General features: G+C 37.5%; 2 protein-coding genes and 1 non-coding gene across 3 annotated transcripts in view; 1 reads left to right on the top strand and 2 right to left on the bottom strand.

The window, feature by feature from the left end:
- Positions 1 to 8,835, bottom strand: part of ift172 (intraflagellar transport 172) — a 42,050-nt gene extending 33,215 nt beyond the window's left edge. Inside the window, exons 1-15 of the mRNA XM_066704848.1 lie at positions 8,629 to 8,835; positions 8,041 to 8,184; positions 7,690 to 7,802; positions 7,398 to 7,437; positions 6,937 to 7,002; positions 6,391 to 6,470; positions 6,132 to 6,219; positions 5,320 to 5,534; positions 5,076 to 5,199; positions 4,372 to 4,467; positions 4,107 to 4,268; positions 3,385 to 3,438; positions 2,481 to 2,584; positions 1,760 to 1,845; positions 734 to 846 (exon numbers count right to left, since the gene is read on the bottom strand). Of these exons, the coding sequence (XP_066560945.1) occupies positions 734 to 846; positions 1,760 to 1,845; positions 2,481 to 2,584; positions 3,385 to 3,438; positions 4,107 to 4,268; positions 4,372 to 4,467; positions 5,076 to 5,199; positions 5,320 to 5,534; positions 6,132 to 6,219; positions 6,391 to 6,470; positions 6,937 to 7,002; positions 7,398 to 7,437; positions 7,690 to 7,802; positions 8,041 to 8,184; positions 8,629 to 8,667 (1,524 nt within the window). The 5' untranslated portion in view covers positions 8,668 to 8,835. The remainder of the gene's footprint in view (positions 1 to 733; positions 847 to 1,759; positions 1,846 to 2,480; positions 2,585 to 3,384; positions 3,439 to 4,106; positions 4,269 to 4,371; positions 4,468 to 5,075; positions 5,200 to 5,319; positions 5,535 to 6,131; positions 6,220 to 6,390; positions 6,471 to 6,936; positions 7,003 to 7,397; positions 7,438 to 7,689; positions 7,803 to 8,040; positions 8,185 to 8,628) is intronic.
- Positions 8,836 to 9,040: 205 nt separating this feature from the next.
- On the bottom strand, positions 9,041 to 9,112 carry trnaa-ugc (transfer RNA alanine (anticodon UGC)). The gene has a single exon. It is a non-coding gene; the product is annotated as a tRNA-Ala (tRNA).
- Positions 9,113 to 16,020: 6,908 nt separating this feature from the next.
- LOC136711046 (epidermal retinol dehydrogenase 2) lies at positions 16,021 to 20,424 on the top strand. Its single transcript, XM_066699740.1, has 6 exons — positions 16,021 to 16,583; positions 17,047 to 17,181; positions 17,448 to 17,547; positions 18,713 to 18,857; positions 19,629 to 19,754; positions 20,033 to 20,424. Exons 1-6 carry the CDS (start codon positions 16,230 to 16,232, stop codon positions 20,220 to 20,222), a joined length of 1,050 nt encoding a protein of 349 aa, XP_066555837.1. The 5' UTR covers positions 16,021 to 16,229; the 3' UTR covers positions 20,223 to 20,424.
- Positions 20,425 to 21,115: the final 691 nt, after the last annotated feature.

Here is a 21,115-nt window from a genome sequence, read left to right as displayed (position 1 = left end):
ATAGTTAATCAGCTGGGCTTATCACTATAACCCTTGAACTAGCAGTTAAACTAGTCCTCTGTAATGTGCACTGCCAGGCCACCTGTTTCTTCCCAGGCTGCAAAACCAGAGTGCAAATAGCAAAGCTGAGGCATCAGATGGAGGACTTAACATAGTTCTCATTAAGCTAAGGCTACACGCTCACTGTCAGTCAGCCAATCACAGGGCTCTCCACTGTGAACACAGCCAAGGCAAACCCCGGACACTTCAAGCTCACCAAACCCTAGATTGCCCTCTATTGGCTAATGCCTTAGAGCACGTTCAAACCAGTGATCTCTGCACTATGGGACCCATCCTGCACTGTGAGTAAAGACCTTCAGTGGTTGAGCTGCTGGGAAGGTCCTGAGAAGAATTCAGCAGTTTTTATTTTTTCATTCTTCTTTCCTTTATGAACGGTTATTGCAGTATACCATGGTATAACCAGTTAACTGTAGGAACCTGATTTGTAATCATGGTAAATGATGAAGAGGTATAGAAATCCATTAAAAAAATCCTGTATGAGACAGAAATCCATTAAATAAATCCTCTATTAGACAAACTATGCAAACACAGTAAAAGAGCATGTATTGTCAAACCAGGGGGGTCAGACCATATGGAAAACTGACACATTATAGTGCAAATGTGCTGTGGTCAATTTTCATTAGAGGTTGGCCTCAGCAGAGTGTTAACAGTAGTCCAAATCAGAAAGCTTTACCCTAAGTTTCTTGTCTCTAAACAACAGCTTGTGTCCAGTTTCGTTTAACTCCAACCAGTCAATTTTGGTGTCATGGCTGATGGTTCCCAAGTTGAAGCCGCCAGTAAGATCAACTGCAAGCAAACAAGAAACAAAAAGTATAAGAGCATTTCTACAGAATAAACTGCAAATTAAATTGGTAATCTCATTTAAGCAATAAAACATCTACATGCAAAATTAAGATTTCACACATTTTGTTTGTAGAAATCGCATAATGGAGGGAAGTAGAACATGTACTCCTTACAAAATATGAAATAAACACAAAGAAACATTTTACTGTAAGCATTTAAGAAAAAGAAAAAAAATTGTTCCTCATTCTCACAACCTAACAAAAGACAGAAGGACTTCTCTCAACTTAATTGGCACACTAACTGGACAGTGCTGTAACAGATGGTGCTCAGTGCTGACTGACTGGAGCCTCGACATTCTCGCTATGAAGTCACTTTTTAATTGAAAGACATTTACAGCGTGAGCATATGCTAAAGTTTCAATCCATACAATTTTTTAAAAACATGATTTAATATGTACTTTTAAAGACAAAAAAAAAAAATCCTCAATATTGCATAACATTTTTCAAGTTTTTTTGCTATATAAAATATTTAAGATACTTAAAATGTGCTAGTCATTAATACCTCATTAAGAGCAATAACGAGAGTCTAACAAGAAAATATTCAGTTAGAAAAAACCTACATGTTTTGTGAAAATTTAAGAATTAGTAATGACCAGTTGACTTGATGAAAAAATAATAAATAACAAAGAAAATGGATAAGACTTCATTATAGTTCATATTATATCAATGGATGATGAGAAGTTAGTAATGGAAAAATGTGAAGTTGAAAATAAATGCATGAATTGTGTGGCATTACAGGGTCATACCTTGGATTTAGCATCAAACAAACAATAAGCAGAACATATCACATAGGTGAAAAGAAGTCTCGATTCAACTCCTCTTTATAATACAAATGTCAGTGTAAAGTAGCAACTTACCTATAGCAATTGTTTTGAGATCAATCAGATAAGCCAGCTTTTTATTGTCTTCAATCCCCCTCTGTTTTCTTTCATTCAGTCGAACACTACAGGTATAAAGTACATAAACCATGAGAAGACTGAAGATGGCAAACAATCTGATGATTCCACTTGCAATTAAGATAAATAGATTCGCAATATGGTAACTACAGATTTATTACGATTCTCGATCATGAAGGCAGAACAACAAAACAGTACAGAATTCTAAGTGAAAAGTTATGTGAAATAACAGATAGAAACAAAAAATCTGTTTAGGCTAAACATAGCTATAACAATCCAGTAATTGGTAATGAATGAATAAGGGAGTGGGTTTTGACCAGGTTAGAAAGGTCCTGTTAACCGGTTATTTCAGACAATATAAACTCTGCACTTGCAATTTGTAATAGTTTTTCTAAACTGATGGGTATATATTTGAAATCAAGGCTCAACACTGCCACCTGCTGATATATATTAGATTTAGCAATGCTTGCTTATTCCACATGTCTGAGGGCCTCATCTGAAGTTTACCGTTTTCCTTTTACTCTAATTTAATTTTAACTTGGTGCACATTTGTTTCAGGTGAGTTTCTGATAATTGTGCCCTCTTACACACATTGTGGGACAGTCTTGGAAACTCATGTTTGAACAGCATACAAGCATCAATATACAGATGTAAAATAATACATTCCCGAAAGCTGACCAACCTGATGAGATGAGGGTTCATAAACTCAGTTCGTACAGATCCAAGGATGTCATTGTTTCCATACTCTACCAGAGTCAGCTCTCCAGCATTGAAGATCATACACACCTAAGATGGGTAAAGTCAGGGATGTATGCGAGTGTACAATGTATACCCCCTTAATTGAGCTCACATACATAGGTTTATCCATTACTATACCACAGGAATATTTAGCAGTTTTTAGAGCAGTATATGAGCCCTGGGCTGTAATTGCGCTCTATGAATCATAGAGACTGGTTGTATCCAATAGAATACAGGGTTTTATTTTGTTCCCATCTTCCTGTTTCATGTGGATAAATAAAAAGCTGAACAGCAGTTGCTCTCAAAAGAAACGTGTGAATTATTTGTTTTAAGCCACATCTCGACCTAGGATATCTACTTTTTACAGTCACTAGCAATCAACTCTAAGCCTGCAAAAGAAAGTGGTCCCATCAGCAGCATATACTAGCAATGCTTGGGTTTACTCATGCAAATCCCAAGATCGCAGGAGGTGTACATGTGTGACACAATCTACCAAACTAAAAGCCACTGGGACATCAATAATAAAATAATGCTCAGGGTTTCTAAAAAATATTTGTGGAGTGGAGGTTTGACCATGTCTATATTATGAACAACAAATAGTTATTTACATAATATTATAGAAATTATAAATTTGATGTCAAAAATATTGAGCAATTGTGAAAGTTGCTATGTACAATGGGTGTCTGTTCATTATAGTTTCAGCTATACTAAACAAGGGGTTTAAGCAGGAGAGGCTGCAGATGAAAACATTGGTAATTCTGTGTTTGTGTGCAGTGCATTATAATGGCTGTCATAAAGCTGAAGTTGTTAAAATGTGGTCTTAGATAAGATGGAAACAAATGGCTTACAGTTTCATTTTCAAAGAAATACTTCTCATTTCCTCCAGAGCCCTGCCAGGCCACCTGGAAACCAGAAAGTCATTATGTACAAGACATTAGCTTCAAACAACACAATCAAAATGAGATAGAAACAGATACATATTCCAGAAAAAGCTACAGAGCTGACATGAGAAAAGTGTATTTGTTATTTTAAGTGTTGTTTGAGTTAAATGGAAAGGTCCTTGGGTACTAAATTTAATAAATGATTAGCACAGTGAAGCATGAAAGGAGTTAGAAATGAGAATTTCTAATAGGGCAATCAGTTTTGGATTTCTTGTTTTAAGTGAAAAATAAAACTGATTATGAATATTCCGCCAGTAATGAAAATAATCTAATTGCAAAATTACATCTGCTGCAGCATTTTGCAATTAAAAAGTAGTAATTGCTTTTTAATAATTAGGTATTTTATTTTATCATCATCAAGTACTTTCTTCTCAAAAGGATATAATTTAAAGACAGTTTATATCATCTGGGCCTTTTTTCTCATTTAATTTCTTATTACATGTGTTTAGTGCAATTTAAAGTTGTGTTGTTCTCAATAAATATTACAGCAAACGCTGCTAAAAAGAACAACCAGCTGACTAAGCTGGATGTTTCAAACTTGCCAAACCAGCCAGCACTTTTAAACTTGTCTTATACTTTAGGATCTTAACATATAATCCTGTTTATTATTATGTAGCAACATCCTTTACCTCACTTAATTTGTTTGATCCGAGATCTCCTAAGAGCAAAGTGTCCGATGTATGAGCCACTAGGTATCTGTCCTTTCCCATGATCTTAACTTCATCAATTTCATAGCCGTAGTGTGACTTCAACACAACACGTGTGCCTGTGGACAGGTTCTTCACAATTACCTACAGAGGGGACACAAAAACATTTATTATGTCATTTTAATTGGTTTTATACATACATAAGAAGACATTAACCAAGTTTTAACAGTTGAATAGTACCACTTACCTGACTTAGGCCCACGTAAGTCATTTCAAATTTGTTCTTATATATGCTTCTGCGCAGGCAGCAATCAAACTGTTCCACTCCTCCACACAAGGTTCCCTGAGCACAAATGTTTGGGGGAAAATAAACAAAGTAAAGCAGCACTGTTAAACATTTCCTCAACTTAGAGGATAAAGATTTATACCTACAATGTAAAACTAAGTGTTTTATTGTGATTTGTTTCCTAATTGGAGTTGTAAATAAAATCTTGGGAGAGGGGTCGGACCCTGATCCCACCCACAGCACATTATATGGGGCTCAAACACTACTTTCCCAGCATTCATTGCTTCTCATTCCTCCCCAAAGACCGTCTTCGCCGCAGATTCCCTGGCTATTCCACACTGGGGGGTTGGGGGTGATGCCTCGTCCACATTGACATGTTGTTCGCTCAGCCAAGCCAAATCTAAATACATTATTACACTCCATAAAACTCCTGAATCCAGAATTTAGATAGACTAGTTTCATAAACCAGATAGAGGATGCAAAGTGTAATGAAGCACTACCAAGTGGAAGAATTAAATTTTAGGTCTGTAAGATTATCCATTCTGTGATTACAGGATAAGAAGCCAGAGCATCAACAGCTAAAGAGAAGAACATTTGAAGTGGATCCAGAAACGACTTTATTCATGCTCCACATCCAGTCTAACTGGCTGGTGGTTCATACTGACCGCACAAAGTCGTGAGCCATCCTTCTTCCAGGCCAACGAAGTAATAGTGTAAAGGTTGGGGATTTCCTTAGCAGTAGCTTCTTCCCAAGAAGATCTGCGGGGACTCCAGTTAAAAACCCTGAGCCTGGAAAAACAGGAGAGAAATAGACACACTTCTATAAGATAGGTATTAGACAGCATATGAAACTTAAGCAATGATATCAAATATTGATTTAGATTCAAGTCCCCTGAAACTCAGACTTACCGATCATAGCTTCCAATGACCACAGACTGGCCACTGGGGCTGGTGCTGGCCACAGTGAACTCCTTCTCTGAGAGATCCCGGCTGTAGTCAAAGGTCTGGATCACATGCCCCTCTTTTCCATAGGCCACAATCTTCTTATCACACCCAGCCACTATTATGCTGTTTGCTCCCCATCCCAAGGCATAGGGTGGGCAAGAGTGAGTCAAGAGTTTCCCCTGCAATAATCATTGGGAAAAACTTTTTATTATTATTAAGGGATATAAGGATTAAATTATCTTCAGCATTTCCTTTTTTTTTTTTTTAAGTTTAACTTAAACTGCAGTTAAATCATGCTATCATCATCTATTTATTGAAACACCTAATTAAGTTTAATCATTTGCAGTCCTATGATATTTATAGATAGTTAATAAGATTAAAAATCGATAGGCATGATAAATGATTTTCAGCAAATAATCACTATGCTGTTTCCTTCTGTATGTTTACCTGTGATTAATGTTAGTTATTTCTTGTTGTTTTTAGTATAATCATTATTAACATATACATTTATGTAGATGGTCATTTGTATTGCATCACAACTGGAACCTGTAATTATTATTGGATAAGATATCACAAACTGTAACTAGAAAACAATGCCACTGAAATTCTACTTCTTTATCCGCCCCAGGTTTGACACTGACATCAGCTAGTAAACAAGTGTGCAGTTTCAGGATGGAACCAGTAACAGAAAGACTGCACTAGGACAGACTGATTTAAACCAAATCTCCCTCTGTTTCACTGTTCCTCTGACCAGAATGAACTAAATGACAACATACTTGGGATTCCCCTGAGCCTTCATCATCAAAGAAATATCGCACTACTGTCCCATCTGCATGGCCAGAGAGAATTCCTTTTCCAGAAACACTGTCAGGGAAGGAAATGAAACTTCATGACTGAATTGACTTTCACTAGTTATTTTAAGTAAATAAATAAATAAATAAATAAATAATGAACATAATTTAAGTGGTTCTGCTAACACTGAGGGCAACATAGTCACATACAGTGAAATAGTAAACATAAGACCAAAAAACATACTTTGATGTTAAAGAAACCACATAGGACTCTGTTCCATAAATCGTTGAGGACTTGTTAGTTTTTGTATTAGCAAGGCGGACCTGCAGAAATAAAACACAGGGTTCAAACTGGTTGGTAACCGACAGAACAAATGTTCTACTTGCATTTTAGTAGTATAAAAACATACACAATATATAAAACAAATAGATTAAATTGTGTAGCACATAATTGTCTATATTAAGGTGCGTCAAAGATGGCCATTTTTCAGTTCAAGATTTGCATATTCCTTTTCAGCTCTGGCAGCATCGGTTTTCACATATTGCTCCATTTCTCTGGGCGGGATCTGAAGTGATTTTAATGCAAAGTATCAGACAGGTTTGCATGGACTGTGAAATATCGTATTTAATTAATGTAGACAATCAATCAATCAATCAATCAAAGCAAAGCAATCAAATCCAATCACAGGCACAAAACACAACTGAGTCATAAATTATTTAAAAACAAATTCACAAAAATGTGCCTATCCCTTATCACCCATATGCACAAAATAATGATAGTCTTCCATACCTTTCCTTCGGCTATTCCAAAAATAATAGCATGTTCTGCAGGCCACAGCAGACAAATCACAGCACTCTAAAAAGTAAGAGAATCCATAGCATGGTTCAAGCATGGTTTCACTATAGCCAGAAACCTTGTAAATTAAGTAAAATTGTAAATTAAATATCATATTTTAATGTTTAGTGGATACATATAATCTATTAGCATTAAACTTGTTTAACAACAATAACAAAAAACAACAAAACAACTTAAGTTTATCAAAAACAATGTATGTCTAAATAAGGTTAACACCAAAAAATGTGGTGCTCAATCCTACACCATTATATAAATGTTTGTAATATAGTTTTGTAATCGCAAAGATGAGCTTAAAAACAAAGACAAAGTAGGACCTTTCTTCAAAATTACTTTCTAATTAAAGACTCTGATTTGTATTGTTAGGGTCCTGAAACAGACAATAATGCTGTACTTACTGTCTGCACAAATTTGTTGCAGATCACCTTTTTTTCCCCCCTGTGAAGTAAAGCACAAACTGAGAAAGTAGAAAAACTTTTCCATTGAACAGGTAATACAAAACAGAAGCAGTAAAGAGAAATAAGGTTCTTATAGAGTCCAGGAGGTTCGTTTTCAGTATTAATCTGAGATTGGGTTTAGCATGCTAAATTACCTCTAATTAATAATAATCCAATTGATTAACTTTTAGATTGATTTGATGAAATGCTGACAATATTTTCCAAACTAACAATAATTAAAAATAAAACTTACCACTCCTCTCCAATTTTATAAACATAAATGATGTTGTCGGTTTGTCCAATGGCTATTTTGGTTGAATCTGGGGAAAATGCCATGGATTTGACAACATAGCTTTTCTTTCCATACTAGAATAAAAGAAAATGCAAAGGACTATTAAATACATTCCAGTTTTCTTGACAATGCAATTCACTGCATGTGTGTGTGCTTCTGTGCAAGTTATTTTATTTTTTGACTAATGGTTTAGGAGTTTTTAAGAGTCAACGAGAGAACGAATTGCTCTCTCGTTGATAAAAATACAAATCATAGTTTTTGACTAGCCTACCAATGCCAAGCTGTTACCTATCATATATCTGATTTCTGTACCTTTGAATCTGCAGGTTTAGTAGAAAACTTGTCCCTTCTCTCCCCTTGCTCGTCGTACAGCAGAACCACTCTGTCCACCGTGCAGACGGCGAATTTCCCATTGTTCGGTGCCCATGCCATGCAAGTCACTTTAGCTGCCCCATCCTGTAATACAACATATAACATTAACCATTTAATTAATTATGGGAATAATATATGCATATACACAAATAACAAAACATTCACGTAGGCCAGGTGAATGCATACCAAATATATTTTGTTAAACTGTGTGTAAAACGGAACACTTGGTGGATCTTAGATGTTTACTCAGCAGTATTTACAATTACGTATATTACGTTTATGAAAACTGATATAGTTTCCCTTTAAACCAGTATGAAGCAGAAACCGTTAATCTATCACACTCCACATACATATGCTACTGATTTACCCAAGCACAGCGTTTGAACCTTTTCAATCTTTAATTTAACATCACGACAAGAATTGTGCTCCGCGTATTTATTACAAAACAGAACAACTGTCACACAAACTTGCCAGCTGGTTTGGTCAAACTCATATCTTAAACAGAATAGTGTATAAAAAGATACAAACTTGCGGAGTTAGGAGAGTCTTAATATGTTTTAGTTGCATTGCTGATTGATGACACGGCAAGAAGAAAATAAAAGAATAAGATCCTGTCGAGTCTGCGTCTTAACTGACAATCGGAAGAAAACAAATCAATACAGTGAACATGAATTGAGTGAGGAAGTGTTGTGTTCAGCTCACTGCAGACATCTCTCTCCCTGGTAACCCCATACACAAAAAGCAGTGACGAACACACGGGGATAAACGTCACGATTCTTGTGTAGTTCGTACATTGACGTCCACCCTAGAAAAGAGATTTGCTAAGTGCTTGGGCTTCGAAACGTTGCTTTAGGTCTCATGGTGATATGTTTTCTTGTTTCATTTCAGAAGTAAAACAATAGGATTAAATAATGTATCTAGGAAATATAAAATATACAGCTGGAGATGCCGGGGATTGAACCCGGGGCCTCATACATGCAAAGCATGCGCTCTACCACTGAGCTACATCCCCTACCTGTAATGAGAGAAGGAAAAACAGATCTATGTGGTAAAACTACAGTAAGGTGTAATATGTAGCTTATCGGGTAAACACGTGGTATAGTACCCCGGTAATTTGGTAAACAAACACATGGTAACATGTAGTAAAGTGTAGTGTGGTGTGGCATGTTGAAAAAATATGGTAAACTATAGTGTTAACACAGTGTTGGTGTAACATAAGTATGTGTATAGTATACTATATGGGCCAAAAAGACAGCAGTCTTGTCCCCTGACACGCCCTTGTCCCCTATGCAATGCCATTTGAGTCAATATTAAATAAATACATAAATAAATATGGCTATGAAATACATCCTGAAATAAACAAATGAGACAATATATATATATGAGTAAATACATATATTTTCTTTAATTATGTTTTTCATAAGGACACATTTCAGTATTTCATGGCAGTATTTCATAATGGCACATTTCCATTTGGGATATTCAAATGAATGGGTGTGGTTTCTCACAGATTCAGACCAAAGCAGCAGCACATCGAGTCTGGATCGCTGCTGTGCGCACAGTACGGAGGACAGCGGAGGCTCGACACGCCCTGCTGTTCTTAGCGCATCAAACTGTGGTGATATTCATTACAGCATTATTTGTACTTTGAAATTAAAGAGCATCCTGGTGTAGTGCCGTGATATTTACGGGAGAGTGAAGGCCTAACGCTGAAAAAAGCTTAATGTGCTAAACATGAACATTACTTTTCTAACTTTGTATGTCTACATATGGAAACTTCCAAATGCCATCAATAAAGTATGGAGACACTTAAGTAACATTATCAATGTGATTACGACGTTAAGCGCTTCATACAGTGAGTGAAAAAAGTATTTGATCCCCTGCTGATTTTGTACGTTTGCCCACTGACAAAGAAATGATCAGTCTATCATTTTAATGGTAGGTGTATTTTAACAGTGAGAGACAGAATAACAACAATAAAATCCAGAAAAACCCATTTCAAAAAAGTTATAAATTGATTTGGATGTTAATGAGGGAAATAAGTATTTGACCCCTTCGTACTTGGTGGCAAAACCCTTGTTGGCAATCACAGAGGTCAGACGTTTCTTGTAGTTGGCCACCAGGTTTGCACACATCTCAGGAGGGATTTTGTCCCACTCCTCTTTGCAGATCCTCTCCAAGTCATTAAGGTTTCGAGGCTGACGTTTGGCAACTCGAACCTTCAGCTCCCTCCACAGATTTTCTATGGGATTAAGGTCTGGAGACTGGCTAGGCCACTCCAGGACCTTAATGTGCTTCTACTTGAGCCACTCCTTTGTTGCCTTGGCTGTGTGTTTTGGGTCATTTTCATGCTGGAATACCCATCCACGACCCATTTTCAATGTTCTCACCCAAGATTTGACGGTACATGGCCCCGTCCATCGTCCCTTTGATGCGGTGCAGTTGTCCTGTCCCCTTAGCAGAAAAACACCCCCAAAGCATAATGTTTCCACCTCCATGTTTGACGGTGGGGATGGTGTTCTTGGGGTCATTCCTCCTCCTCCAAACACGGCTAGTTGAGTTGATGCCAAAGAGCTCGATTTTGGTCTCATCTGACCACAACACTTTCACCCAGTTCTCCTCTGAATCATTCAGATGTTCATTGGCAAACTTCAGACGGGCCTGTACATGTGCTTTCTTGAGCAGGGGGACCTTGCGGGAGCTGCAGGAAAGGGCTTAACGTGGTTTACTGTACTTAAAACGTAACCATTTGTGCCTAAACTTTTTGCCCTACTCGGAGAGACTGAGGGACCTGAACCTTTTCACCCTGGAACAGAGGAGACTACATGGGGACTTGATCCAAGTCTTTTAAATCATGAAGGGCATTGACCACATCAAACCAGAGGAGCTTTTCCAGATCAGCAGGGGGACACGCACCGGGGGACACAAGTGGAAATTGGGCATCAAGGCATTCAGGACAGAAAACAGGAGACACTTCTTCACACAGAGAGGCGTCACAATCTGAATAAACTCCCCAGCCATGTGGTAGATACTGAAAATTTGGGATCGTTTAAAAATAGACTGGATAGGATCCTTAGTTATTAATGGACACCAAACGAGCACGATGGGTTGAATGGCCTCCTCTCGTTTGTAAACTTTCTTATGTTCTTAAAGTTTATTTATGACAAGACAGGCACCACCAAGACTGGTACACAAAATACTGCATTTAACAATGATTTTAACAGCATTATTTTCTTGTTAATCCCTATTGTAACCAAGGTGAATTGCACGTAATGTTAAATGCGGTGAATGTGGAAATAGCGTGGTTTACTCTACTAACGAATTGGATCCTAACTTTACTGATGACTTATTACTATCTGCCTACGGGAGCGCGGGATCACTCGTCATTGTCAATAGCGCATGCGCACTGCTGCAACACTAATTGTAAAACTGATTTACAGGGGGAGTCACCAAACTGTGCTCCTTGGAAAAAATGGTGACCTCTTCCTTATTGACAGCAAATACACACCAGAGTCACAAAAGTGTGAGTGTGCATTCAGATGGCAAATAATTGACCATTATAATCTCCTTTAATGTTCAAAGTTTCTGTTATTGCTGTATGTGTGATTGTTGTGAAAAGCTGTCAGGAATTAAATTACTTACAAATAAATAAGTAAATAAACATTTACAAGATCGTACTGCATTTATGTCGCTGAAGTGTATGCTGTCTGCATTCGTTTACAATTGGTATATTATTAATTAATATAAACGAGAGTATCTCAATGCGTTTGTTGTGGTCTGTGAAAAACGTACATCGTACAATACTTAATTGAATTACCTACATGAATCCGTTGCGTTAGGTTCTCTTTTTTAATTAGCAGATACCCTTACACAAAATATATATTTTACATTACGAGCAGATCAAATACAGAATACCTTCAGTACTAAGTGCAACTTTAACTATGTATATAAAGTTCGATAACCTACAGTAAGAGTACATATACTTACATCCTATAGTAAGTGTAACTAATGTATACACATGTCAATAAACAATTTGTATAGTCGCTGTTGTTTTTAAACAATCCATACAGCATGCACAATTGCACAAAGACAGCGCAAAAGCGCTAATCTCGCAGTGCTTGCAGCAGTGCGCATGCGCTATTGACAATGACGCGCTTTGCGTCGCGAGTGAGTGATCACGCGCTCCCGTAGGCAGAGACCGGGGATTGCTGCCGGCGCATGCGCACATCCCCAGGTCACAGGAATCCTAGCCATCACTAAATTCGTCGTAACAGCGGCCCGTGGCTTAGGCGGAATAGGCAAACGCTAGGGGCGCGTCCATCCATAGGGGCGCCCGAATGAGTGAAGATTTTTTTTTGTAGTTTTACTATTGTTTACTAATACTGTTTTAATTCAATTAATTCGAAATATTACCAAAAAGCGAAAGCCCCCACAGCAACATAACTACATAGCTTATTAGGCCATATTTTCCATGTTGCCCGCAGCGTCAAAAAGTATAAAAGTTATAGTTTAGGTCTACAAAACAGAGAGTAATTGTTTTTGTATTGATATGATTGTGTGCGGGCAGCAAAATGTAAGTAGAAACGTTTGTTCGTGTTTAGTATAAGTTATGGCCGCTACATATTGAGTATAGCGATGCAAGTCTGTTAGCCGGCTGAGTCATTATCTACTGCGTCACCATGCGGCCGTAATGCGAACTGCGTTGATTTATAATATATTATTTATTATTTATTACCGTTATGTATTCTTTACATGTTTATTGAATTGAAGACAGTGTATTTTCGATATGTATAACGGTTATAAGTTTATAAGATTTAACCTTGGTTAAGGTAATTTCTCTGCATCTAACTGTAGTAAGATCGCATAGATCCATAGGTGTGCATTTATGCTGCATGTAAAGTCATTTGAGTATATTAGCACTGCTGTCAGAACTGTGTATATTTGTATTATTCTTTGCGTGATTATTGGTTATATTGATTATTATACGACTGATTTATGTTATTGTTATTTATTTGTAGAACCACACATACATATGCATCAAACTTAATATTACAATTGCTGAAGACACCGTTTTGAATACAGTGCTAGTGATGCAATAAAGGGACTCTGGATGAATGAGAATTGCGCATTCTTACCGATGCCCCACAACGATCACACCTTTTGAACGATCGGCTATTTAACTCTTTCATCAACCTCCATTACCTATAACATAATTGAGAAATACACCTTTTCTTTCAAGTGTGCTGCACGAACCATCCACTTATTTATAATTCGTTTTATGTCACTTGTTTGCTGCAAGAAAGGCAAGGTGAGTAAGGCTGTAGAACAATGCTACATTATGCATATTGCACTAAGGTGTCTGTAATATAGTTTTTTTTCGTGCAATACTCTTATTTATATTGTATTTATAATTTGTTTTATGTCACTTGTTTCTTTAATACTGTTTATATATATATATATATATATATATATATATATATTTATTTATTTTTTTGTTTCTAAAATGTAGTTATGCAGTTTCTGTGTGAGTGAATGAACACAATGATCGGTGGTGAATTGGCTGCGATGCAAGGGGCACCAGCTAAAATCTTACCTAGGGCACCAAATTGGTCAGGGCCGGCCCTGGGTATAAGCAAGACACGTTAATACTTGTGACAAGTGTGGTAATACAGTAGTGACTTCTAACAATGAGTTCACCTCCATAATAAATACAAGGTTAACGGATGTACCAACTACTGTTGAAAAATTATTCAATGCTGAATTAATAGAAGAAGCCCCACAAAAGTGTGTGTGATGGGGTGGCCGGGAATGGAGGCTCAAAGACAGAACCACAGGTAACTAAAACAACACTTTTATTGAAGAAACACAAAGTAAACTGGCACGAAGGCCAAAACAAAAGTGAACAGAACAAACTACGCACAGGATGGAAACAGTCTTCACTGTGGTATAACAAAACAACACACACACCTTGCTTGCAATCCAAACTCTCTAACCCCTAATGTTTTGCGCACACAAGTATGGTCGTCACCTACAATATATGTTAAAATGTGTGATGGAAAACAGACAATACAATTTGAATCAGTCTCCCATAGAGGTAATTATTGGTCAGTATTAATGAATGACATAAATCATTACATTGTAATGACTTGGCTATTTGTAAAACTTTTAGTAACAAGCACAGAAAGTCTGTCTACATATAACATAATGGATCGTCTTAATTGTACAGCAGCAATAAAACGTTACATTAGTTTATTGCAGGCACATTATAAATTTCCAAATATTACTTTTAAGAATATACACTCACCTAAAGGATTATTAGGAACACCTGTTCAATTTCTCATTAATGCAATTATCTAACCAACCAATCACATGGCAGTTGCTTCAATGCATTTAGGGGTGTGGTCCTGGTCAAGACAATCTCCTGAACTCCAAACTGAATGTCTGAATGGGAAAGAAAGGTGATTTAAGTAATTTTGAGCGTGGCATGGTTGTTGGTGCCAGACGGGCCGGTCTGAGTATTTCACAATCTGCTCAGTTACTGGGATTTTCACGCACAACCATTTCTAGGGTTTACAAAGAATGGTGTGAAAAGGGAAAAACATCCAGTATGCGGCAGTCCTGTGGGCGAAAATGCCTTGTTGATGCTAGAGGTCAGAGGAGAATGGGCCGACTGATTCAAGCTGATAGAAGAGCAACTTTGACTGAAATAACCACTCGTTACAACCGAGGTATGCAGCAAAGCATTTGTGAAGCCACAACACGTACAACCTTGAGGCGGATGGGCTACAACAGCAGAAGACCCCACCGGGTACCACTCATCTCCACTACAAATAGGAAAAAGAGGCTACAATTTGCACAAGCTGACCAAAATTGGACAGTTGAAGACTGGAAAAATGTTGCCTGGTCTGATGAGTCTCGATTTCTGTTGAGACATTCAGATGGTAGAGTCAGAATTTGGCGTAAACAGAATGAGAACATGGATCCATCATGCCTTGTTACCACTGTGCAGGCTGGTGGTGGTGGTGTAATGGTGTGGGGGATGTTTTCTTGGCACACTTTAGGCCCCTTAGTGCCAATTGGGCATCGTTTAAATGCCACGGCCTACCTGAGCATTGTTTCTGACCATGTCCATCCCTTTATGACCACCATGTACCCATCCTCTGATGGCTACTTCCAGCAGGATAATGCACCATGTCACAAAGGTCGAATCATTTCAAATTGGTTTCTTGAACATGACAATGAGTTCACTGTACTAAACTGGCCCCCACAGTCACCAGATCTCAACCCAATAGAGCATCTTTGGGATGTGGTGGAACGGGAGCTTCGTGCCCTGGATGTGCATCCCACAAATCTCCATCAACTGCAAGATGCTATCCTATCAATATGGGCCAACATTTCTAAAGAATGCTTTCAGCACCTTGTTGAATCAATGCCACGTAGAATTAAGGCAGCTTTGGTCTGAATCTGTGAGAAACCACACCCATTCATTTGAATATCCCAAATGGAAATGTGCCATTATGAAATACTGCCATGAAATACTGAAATGTGTCTACCACACAACATTGCCCTGCTCTGTGACACTATTTGAATGAATAGCTGATATTTAGTTATCATTTTTAAACTTGACCTTCCTAGTTTGTTTCAGACTGGTAATATTAGGTGTATTGTTGAATGACACCTTTTAAAAAAATGTAAGTGCTACAATCTATGAACACATTCTCTTGAACGTATTTTAAATTGCCTTTGAACTGTGTTATGGGTTGTGTGAATCTGACATGAGCTATGTCTTATTGCTGTTGACAGGCTATTTACAATTCAGTTTTGAATGTCCTCCAGAATCCAGGTCATATAATGCACAATGTGACAGCCTGAATTCCTTGCCAAAAATACATCATGTTCACATACACAGCAGCACTGACTTTAGCAATGAGGATAGCAAAGCAGGGACAATCCAAATGGTCAGAGTGTATTTATTTTTTATACAGTACAGAAAGCTGTCAAGTGTCAGATCGATATGCTTGAGAAGGCTATGACTGTAAATGTTTTGCTCACCTATATAGCAGCAGTTTACTTACTTCAAAGAAAGTAACATAAGTAAGGGAACGTCATCCGAAAGGGCATCAGCCGGAATGCACAACTACATAATCCACTGTTTGGAGAGGTTAATGATAGTGAAGGAGTTTGTCTTTTTATTTGTTGGTACAATATTCTATTTTTTTGAGGCCTTTGCACGGCTTTTTGTCCCGCCACCTAGGAAGGACGTGGAAGGGGAGATCGTTCTGGTAACAGGAGCAGCCCAGGGCATCGGAAAGCTCATAGCAGAAGAGTTCGGCCGACTGGGAGCCACCTTGGTCCTTTGGGACATTAACTGCGAAACTCTTGAAATCACAGCGAAAGAGCTCAGGCGCACATTAGATGTTAGAGTTTATGTGTACACCTGTGACTGCAGCAGACGCACGGAGGTATACAAGGTTGCTGAGCTGGTGAGTAGGCCTACATGAAATTAAACATCAAAAATGACAGATCTGTTGTTTGTAAAGAGTTAAAACTGTGTGGAAGAATAATTAAATTAATTCCAGTTCTGATACTAGCTTTGCACATAGTTGCATAGTTCCACTGAGTTCTGATGTTGATCACATGTATCAGCCCTGAGCCCAAACCTAGTCTGTAACTCTATCCCTTACCCTGACCCTAACCTTGATTTACATTAGATTTAGAGCAGAACTCAGATTAAGTGCATAAGGTATTCATGTGTTGTTACTGTGGTTTACACACATCAATTAATTAAGATTTGTTGTCCATGATTGTAAAGTGTAACCTATATGTGTACAACCTGTAGCAAATACTTGTTATTTTGCCATTAGCTTGATTGTCTACACTTAAATCCACTGACAGATTACTGATATGAACAGATATATTAGTTATAGTTCCGTTTTATTTTAACAGGTGAAAAGAGAGGTCGGCGATGTGTCAATTCTAGTGAACAATGCTGGAGCTGTCACAGGAAGGTACAATTTTACTGATGCCCCTGACAATCTGGTGGACAGGACACTGCAAATTAATGTAGCAGCACATTTCTGGGTGAGTTTATTTATATATATATATATATATAACCACAGTGACCTGGTGGTGTGGTACACCTGAAACCTTGCCGCTTTCATAGAATAAAAATTAAATTAAATCAGAAAAGCGTTTCATGTTAATGCTTTTGTACACCTCAAAATCACAAACAGACCCAAAATCCAGAGCTGTTGTTCTAAAGTGCCTTGCTGATGAAGAATGATTAATTACTTATGGAATATATGTCTATGTATTTCCAATTGCACTTACATTTGTTTTTTCTACAGACCTATAAGGCATTTTTACCAGCCATGGTAGCCCGGAACCACGGCCACTTGGTGTGTGTGGCTTGCCATGGAGGACTCTTTGCAATAAACGGCTTAGCAGGCAAGTGGCTACATATCTGCAAGTTTTATTGTCAAGCAGCTTTTTAAAGAACAGCATTGAACTCAGTCTCTCTCTAAACTACTTCTCTCTGGTGGGAACTGGGGGAAACGTGCACGGCAAAAAGTCCTGATAAAATGCACAACCAATAAGCAGGTGAGTCTCTTCATTTTCAGCATTTCCCACTTCTTATCTCTCTGTCAGGTGGTTAAGGCAGTTTGTGCAAAATTGTGACACTTTTGACAGGACATGATGCAGCTCTCAGCTTTCATACTGACATCCTGAGCGCAATAAAACCAGTGTTTGAATTGGGGGGGTGCTGGGGGGGTCCGGGACCCCCCATAAGAGGTAAGGGACCCCCCATAAGAGAGAGAACTTTGAACTATTGAAATATTTCATTGAATAAAAATAATATTTTTTGTCGAAATGAATGCCCTGACACCAGACGACATTGTCGGCTTCTTCCAATTCTCATCAGTGTTCCAGATTCAATTTTTTCTTTTCTTCAGTGATGTTCTAAACACGCGCACGTGGAGAGCACGTCAATTCGTCCCCGTCATGGACCCACGGACATTTAATTTAATGTCAGCCTATTTGCATGTCTTCTGTTTGCGCTCTGCAAAGAAATGTTTTACCAACTTTTTTTTTGGTATTGTCGCCTAAACCATATCTTCCTTATTTTATCACTGTAAGATCTAGGAACATTAAAAACAAAAACATGGGTTGTTTTGTTTATGCATGGTTATGATTGTAATGGCTGTTATTTTAAAGAGAGATTATATCAGATTTATTAACGTATTTATGCCCATAGTGTTTTCTTGAAGGATAATGTCATTACGAAGAAGATTTTTTTTTTTTTGTGGAACCCCCCCCCACCCCGGGATTAGGGGACCCCCCATAAACTCTAACCCAGTTTGAACACTGAATAAAACAGATATTTGTGTATACCAGTTTACCTCATTAGAGACAGCTCTTCCTCTTTGGACAAGTCTGTAAATTCACATTGTTGGTTTCTTTGTAAACATTTTTTGGAAATGTAGTCCCCCCTGCAGTAGCAATGTACCTCATTATATAAGTTTTAAACCTAGAAAGTATTTAAATTCTGACTTATTTATTTTACAGGTGTATGTATTTTGTCTGACAATGTTTTCTTTGCTTTTATCTACAGATTATTGTGCAAGCAAGTTTGCTGCCGTAGGATTTGCTGAATCTATTGCTCTGGAACTTCTCGTTCTCAGAAAGGATGGCATTAAAACCACAATTGTGTGCCCTTACTTGATTAATACGGCAATGTTTGGAGGTTGTCAGACAAAGTAAGTTATGTGGAGTTATAATGTGTCCCATTTTTAAAGGTAACCTTGTATGCACTCTTTTAATTTCTGTAATACCAAGGCATTGCCTTTTAAAATATTGGATTAAACAATAGGTAATTTTGGGTTATAGCCTGCTTCCTATTGATTTTGGTTTATTAATTTGAAATATGGATTTGTATATGAAGAACTGCATTTCTTTTCCTGTGTGTCTGTGTAAACACGGTCACTGTCTCACGGTCTTACTGTGCTACGGTACTGTGCTATAGTTCAACCCTGATAACTAGAAGAACATGGTTTGATAAGAACCAGTTTTCACCAGCAATTTGGGCTTGACATATCTTACAAACCCCCTCTATATTAAACATTATGTCTGACTTAATTTTACCTCGGCTTAGCCATATATGGGTCTTCCCGAGCAGTTGTCAGGCAGAAACCATGTTTTTGTATGACTTTAGTTATTTTAGCTATTTTAACTCTTTGTATTTTAATTGATTTTAATAACAATAGGCAATTTCAGAGACCATATGCACTTGTTTCAATCTTAGCTGCTGTTATAATTGAGAAAAATAATTTTATGGATGGAGACATAATAAATCTGTAAATCTCTTCTTTACTAACCAATATTGACAGCATATTGTGGTGTTGAGTGAGTATCACTCTGCAGCTGATTAACACTAATTAAAACAATATATTAGACTGAAAATGTAAACGTAATGCAACTCAGTGCAATACTGAGCTCCTAATATGTGCACTTCCTGTCCTGTTGTCTAGGTGGCCCTCATTTCTGCCAATAATGGATCAGCATGACACTGCTCTGAGGATTGTTGATGCAATCCTGAGAGAGAAAATGTATTCACTGTTGCCTTTCAGTTTGTACTTTCTGGTGGCCTTAAAAAGGTAAAGATTAAATGTCCCTTTACATGTGTGTGTGTTCTTGTTTGTCTGTATCCTGAGACATCATAATAAGTGAAACTGGAGTAACACCTATGCTATCCGAGACTGTGACTTGTTTATGTAAGCCATGCCGAATCACATCATCATATCAGTGCCCATGTTTGTGATGATCCTTGTTTCTAACATGACTGTTTTTATACATGGGAACTATTATGTTGTTATCTATGTAACATAAGCTGATATTGTCAGGGAAATAAATTTGATTATCTTTTTCATTCCAGTTTCATGCCAGCTAAACTCGGAATCATATTTGTTAATTTCTTCGGGGGTCTGGATCTGATGGATCAGTTTAGAGGTAACCCAGTACCTCCTCATGTCCGCTATAGAGAGCAGGATGCCCAGAAAGCAGAGCACCCAGAGAAAGACAGTGTCCTTGGAGAAACACAAACCACAATTACAGAGTATAACTAGTAATTTCCCAGAGGAAATGTATGACTGTATAGTGAAAATGTGTTTAATTTAGTAGGTAAACAATGTTGGTAGGCATAGAAGACTTGCATGAGCAAATTCAAATTATTTGTGTATCTTTAGAGAAAGTGTTTAATTGTATAATGTATGTGTTGTCACTCTGGATTAATGCAAATAGCCATAAAATAAAATAAAGTTTACAGATTGTGGAGGTCTATCTTTTTTGGTACTTGTGAAATGGTAAGTTAAGCTTTTGTGTACACTAAGTATAAACCAATATAAGGAGTACTAAAGGAATACATAAAACCATGTAATTACACAGTAAATTAAACACAATAAAAAAACTAATAAATTATTTACAGTGTACACTGGGTCCAATAATTATTTCCACTTTGGGGACAAAGGTTTTTGTAAAAGCCAATGTGTGCATGCCAAGTACAGGTAGATATGATGTATACCTTGTGTAATAATTGAATGCTTCAGATTCAGTTGTGAACATAGGAAGTTATAGCTTTGCATCTACATCCTGTGTCAGATGGGGACAACATTAAAAAAATCAATTTGTGAGGACACTGAAAGGGTAAATTAACTTATATATTAGTATGATGTGCGAGAATCCACGCACAAGTATTTTATTTATATTGTATACAAAACAACGTACAATTTAAATATATTTATTGGAGAACAGAAAGCCCTGCAGGGCAGTGAAATGTGGAGAACAGCAGTAGAGCAGGAAAAGCACATAGTAGATCTCGGTCAAACCGGGTCAAAGGACAGATTTCACTGTGTATCCGGACGGCTGAAAGCAGCAAGAGGGGGAGTAGCAAAAAACACATAAAACCAAGCTGATGTATTAATCGATTATTAATTTGGCATCGTCCTTTAACTCAATGCAT

Source organism: Amia ocellicauda, chromosome 1, assembly GCF_036373705.1.
Source record: "Amia ocellicauda isolate fAmiCal2 chromosome 1, fAmiCal2.hap1, whole genome shotgun sequence".
Taxonomy (NCBI): Eukaryota; Metazoa; Chordata; class Actinopteri; order Amiiformes; family Amiidae; genus Amia; species Amia ocellicauda.
This window is presented reverse-complemented; position numbering and strand designations above follow the sequence as displayed.

What these genes read in the sequence shown, in the direction of transcription:
- LOC136711046 (XM_066699740.1), top strand. Translation starts at nt 16,230, where the DNA reads ATGCACAACTACATAATCCACTGTTTGGAGAGGTTAATGATAGTGAAG. An exon ending in TATACAAGGTTGCTGAGCTG is followed by an intron (nt 16,584 to 17,046) that starts GTGAGTAGGCCT and finishes TTATTTTAACAG; the next exon opens with GTGAAAAGAGAGGTCGGCGA. An exon ending in TGCAATAAACGGCTTAGCAG is followed by an intron (nt 17,548 to 18,712) that starts GCAAGTGGCTAC and finishes TTTTATCTACAG; the next exon opens with ATTATTGTGCAAGCAAGTTT.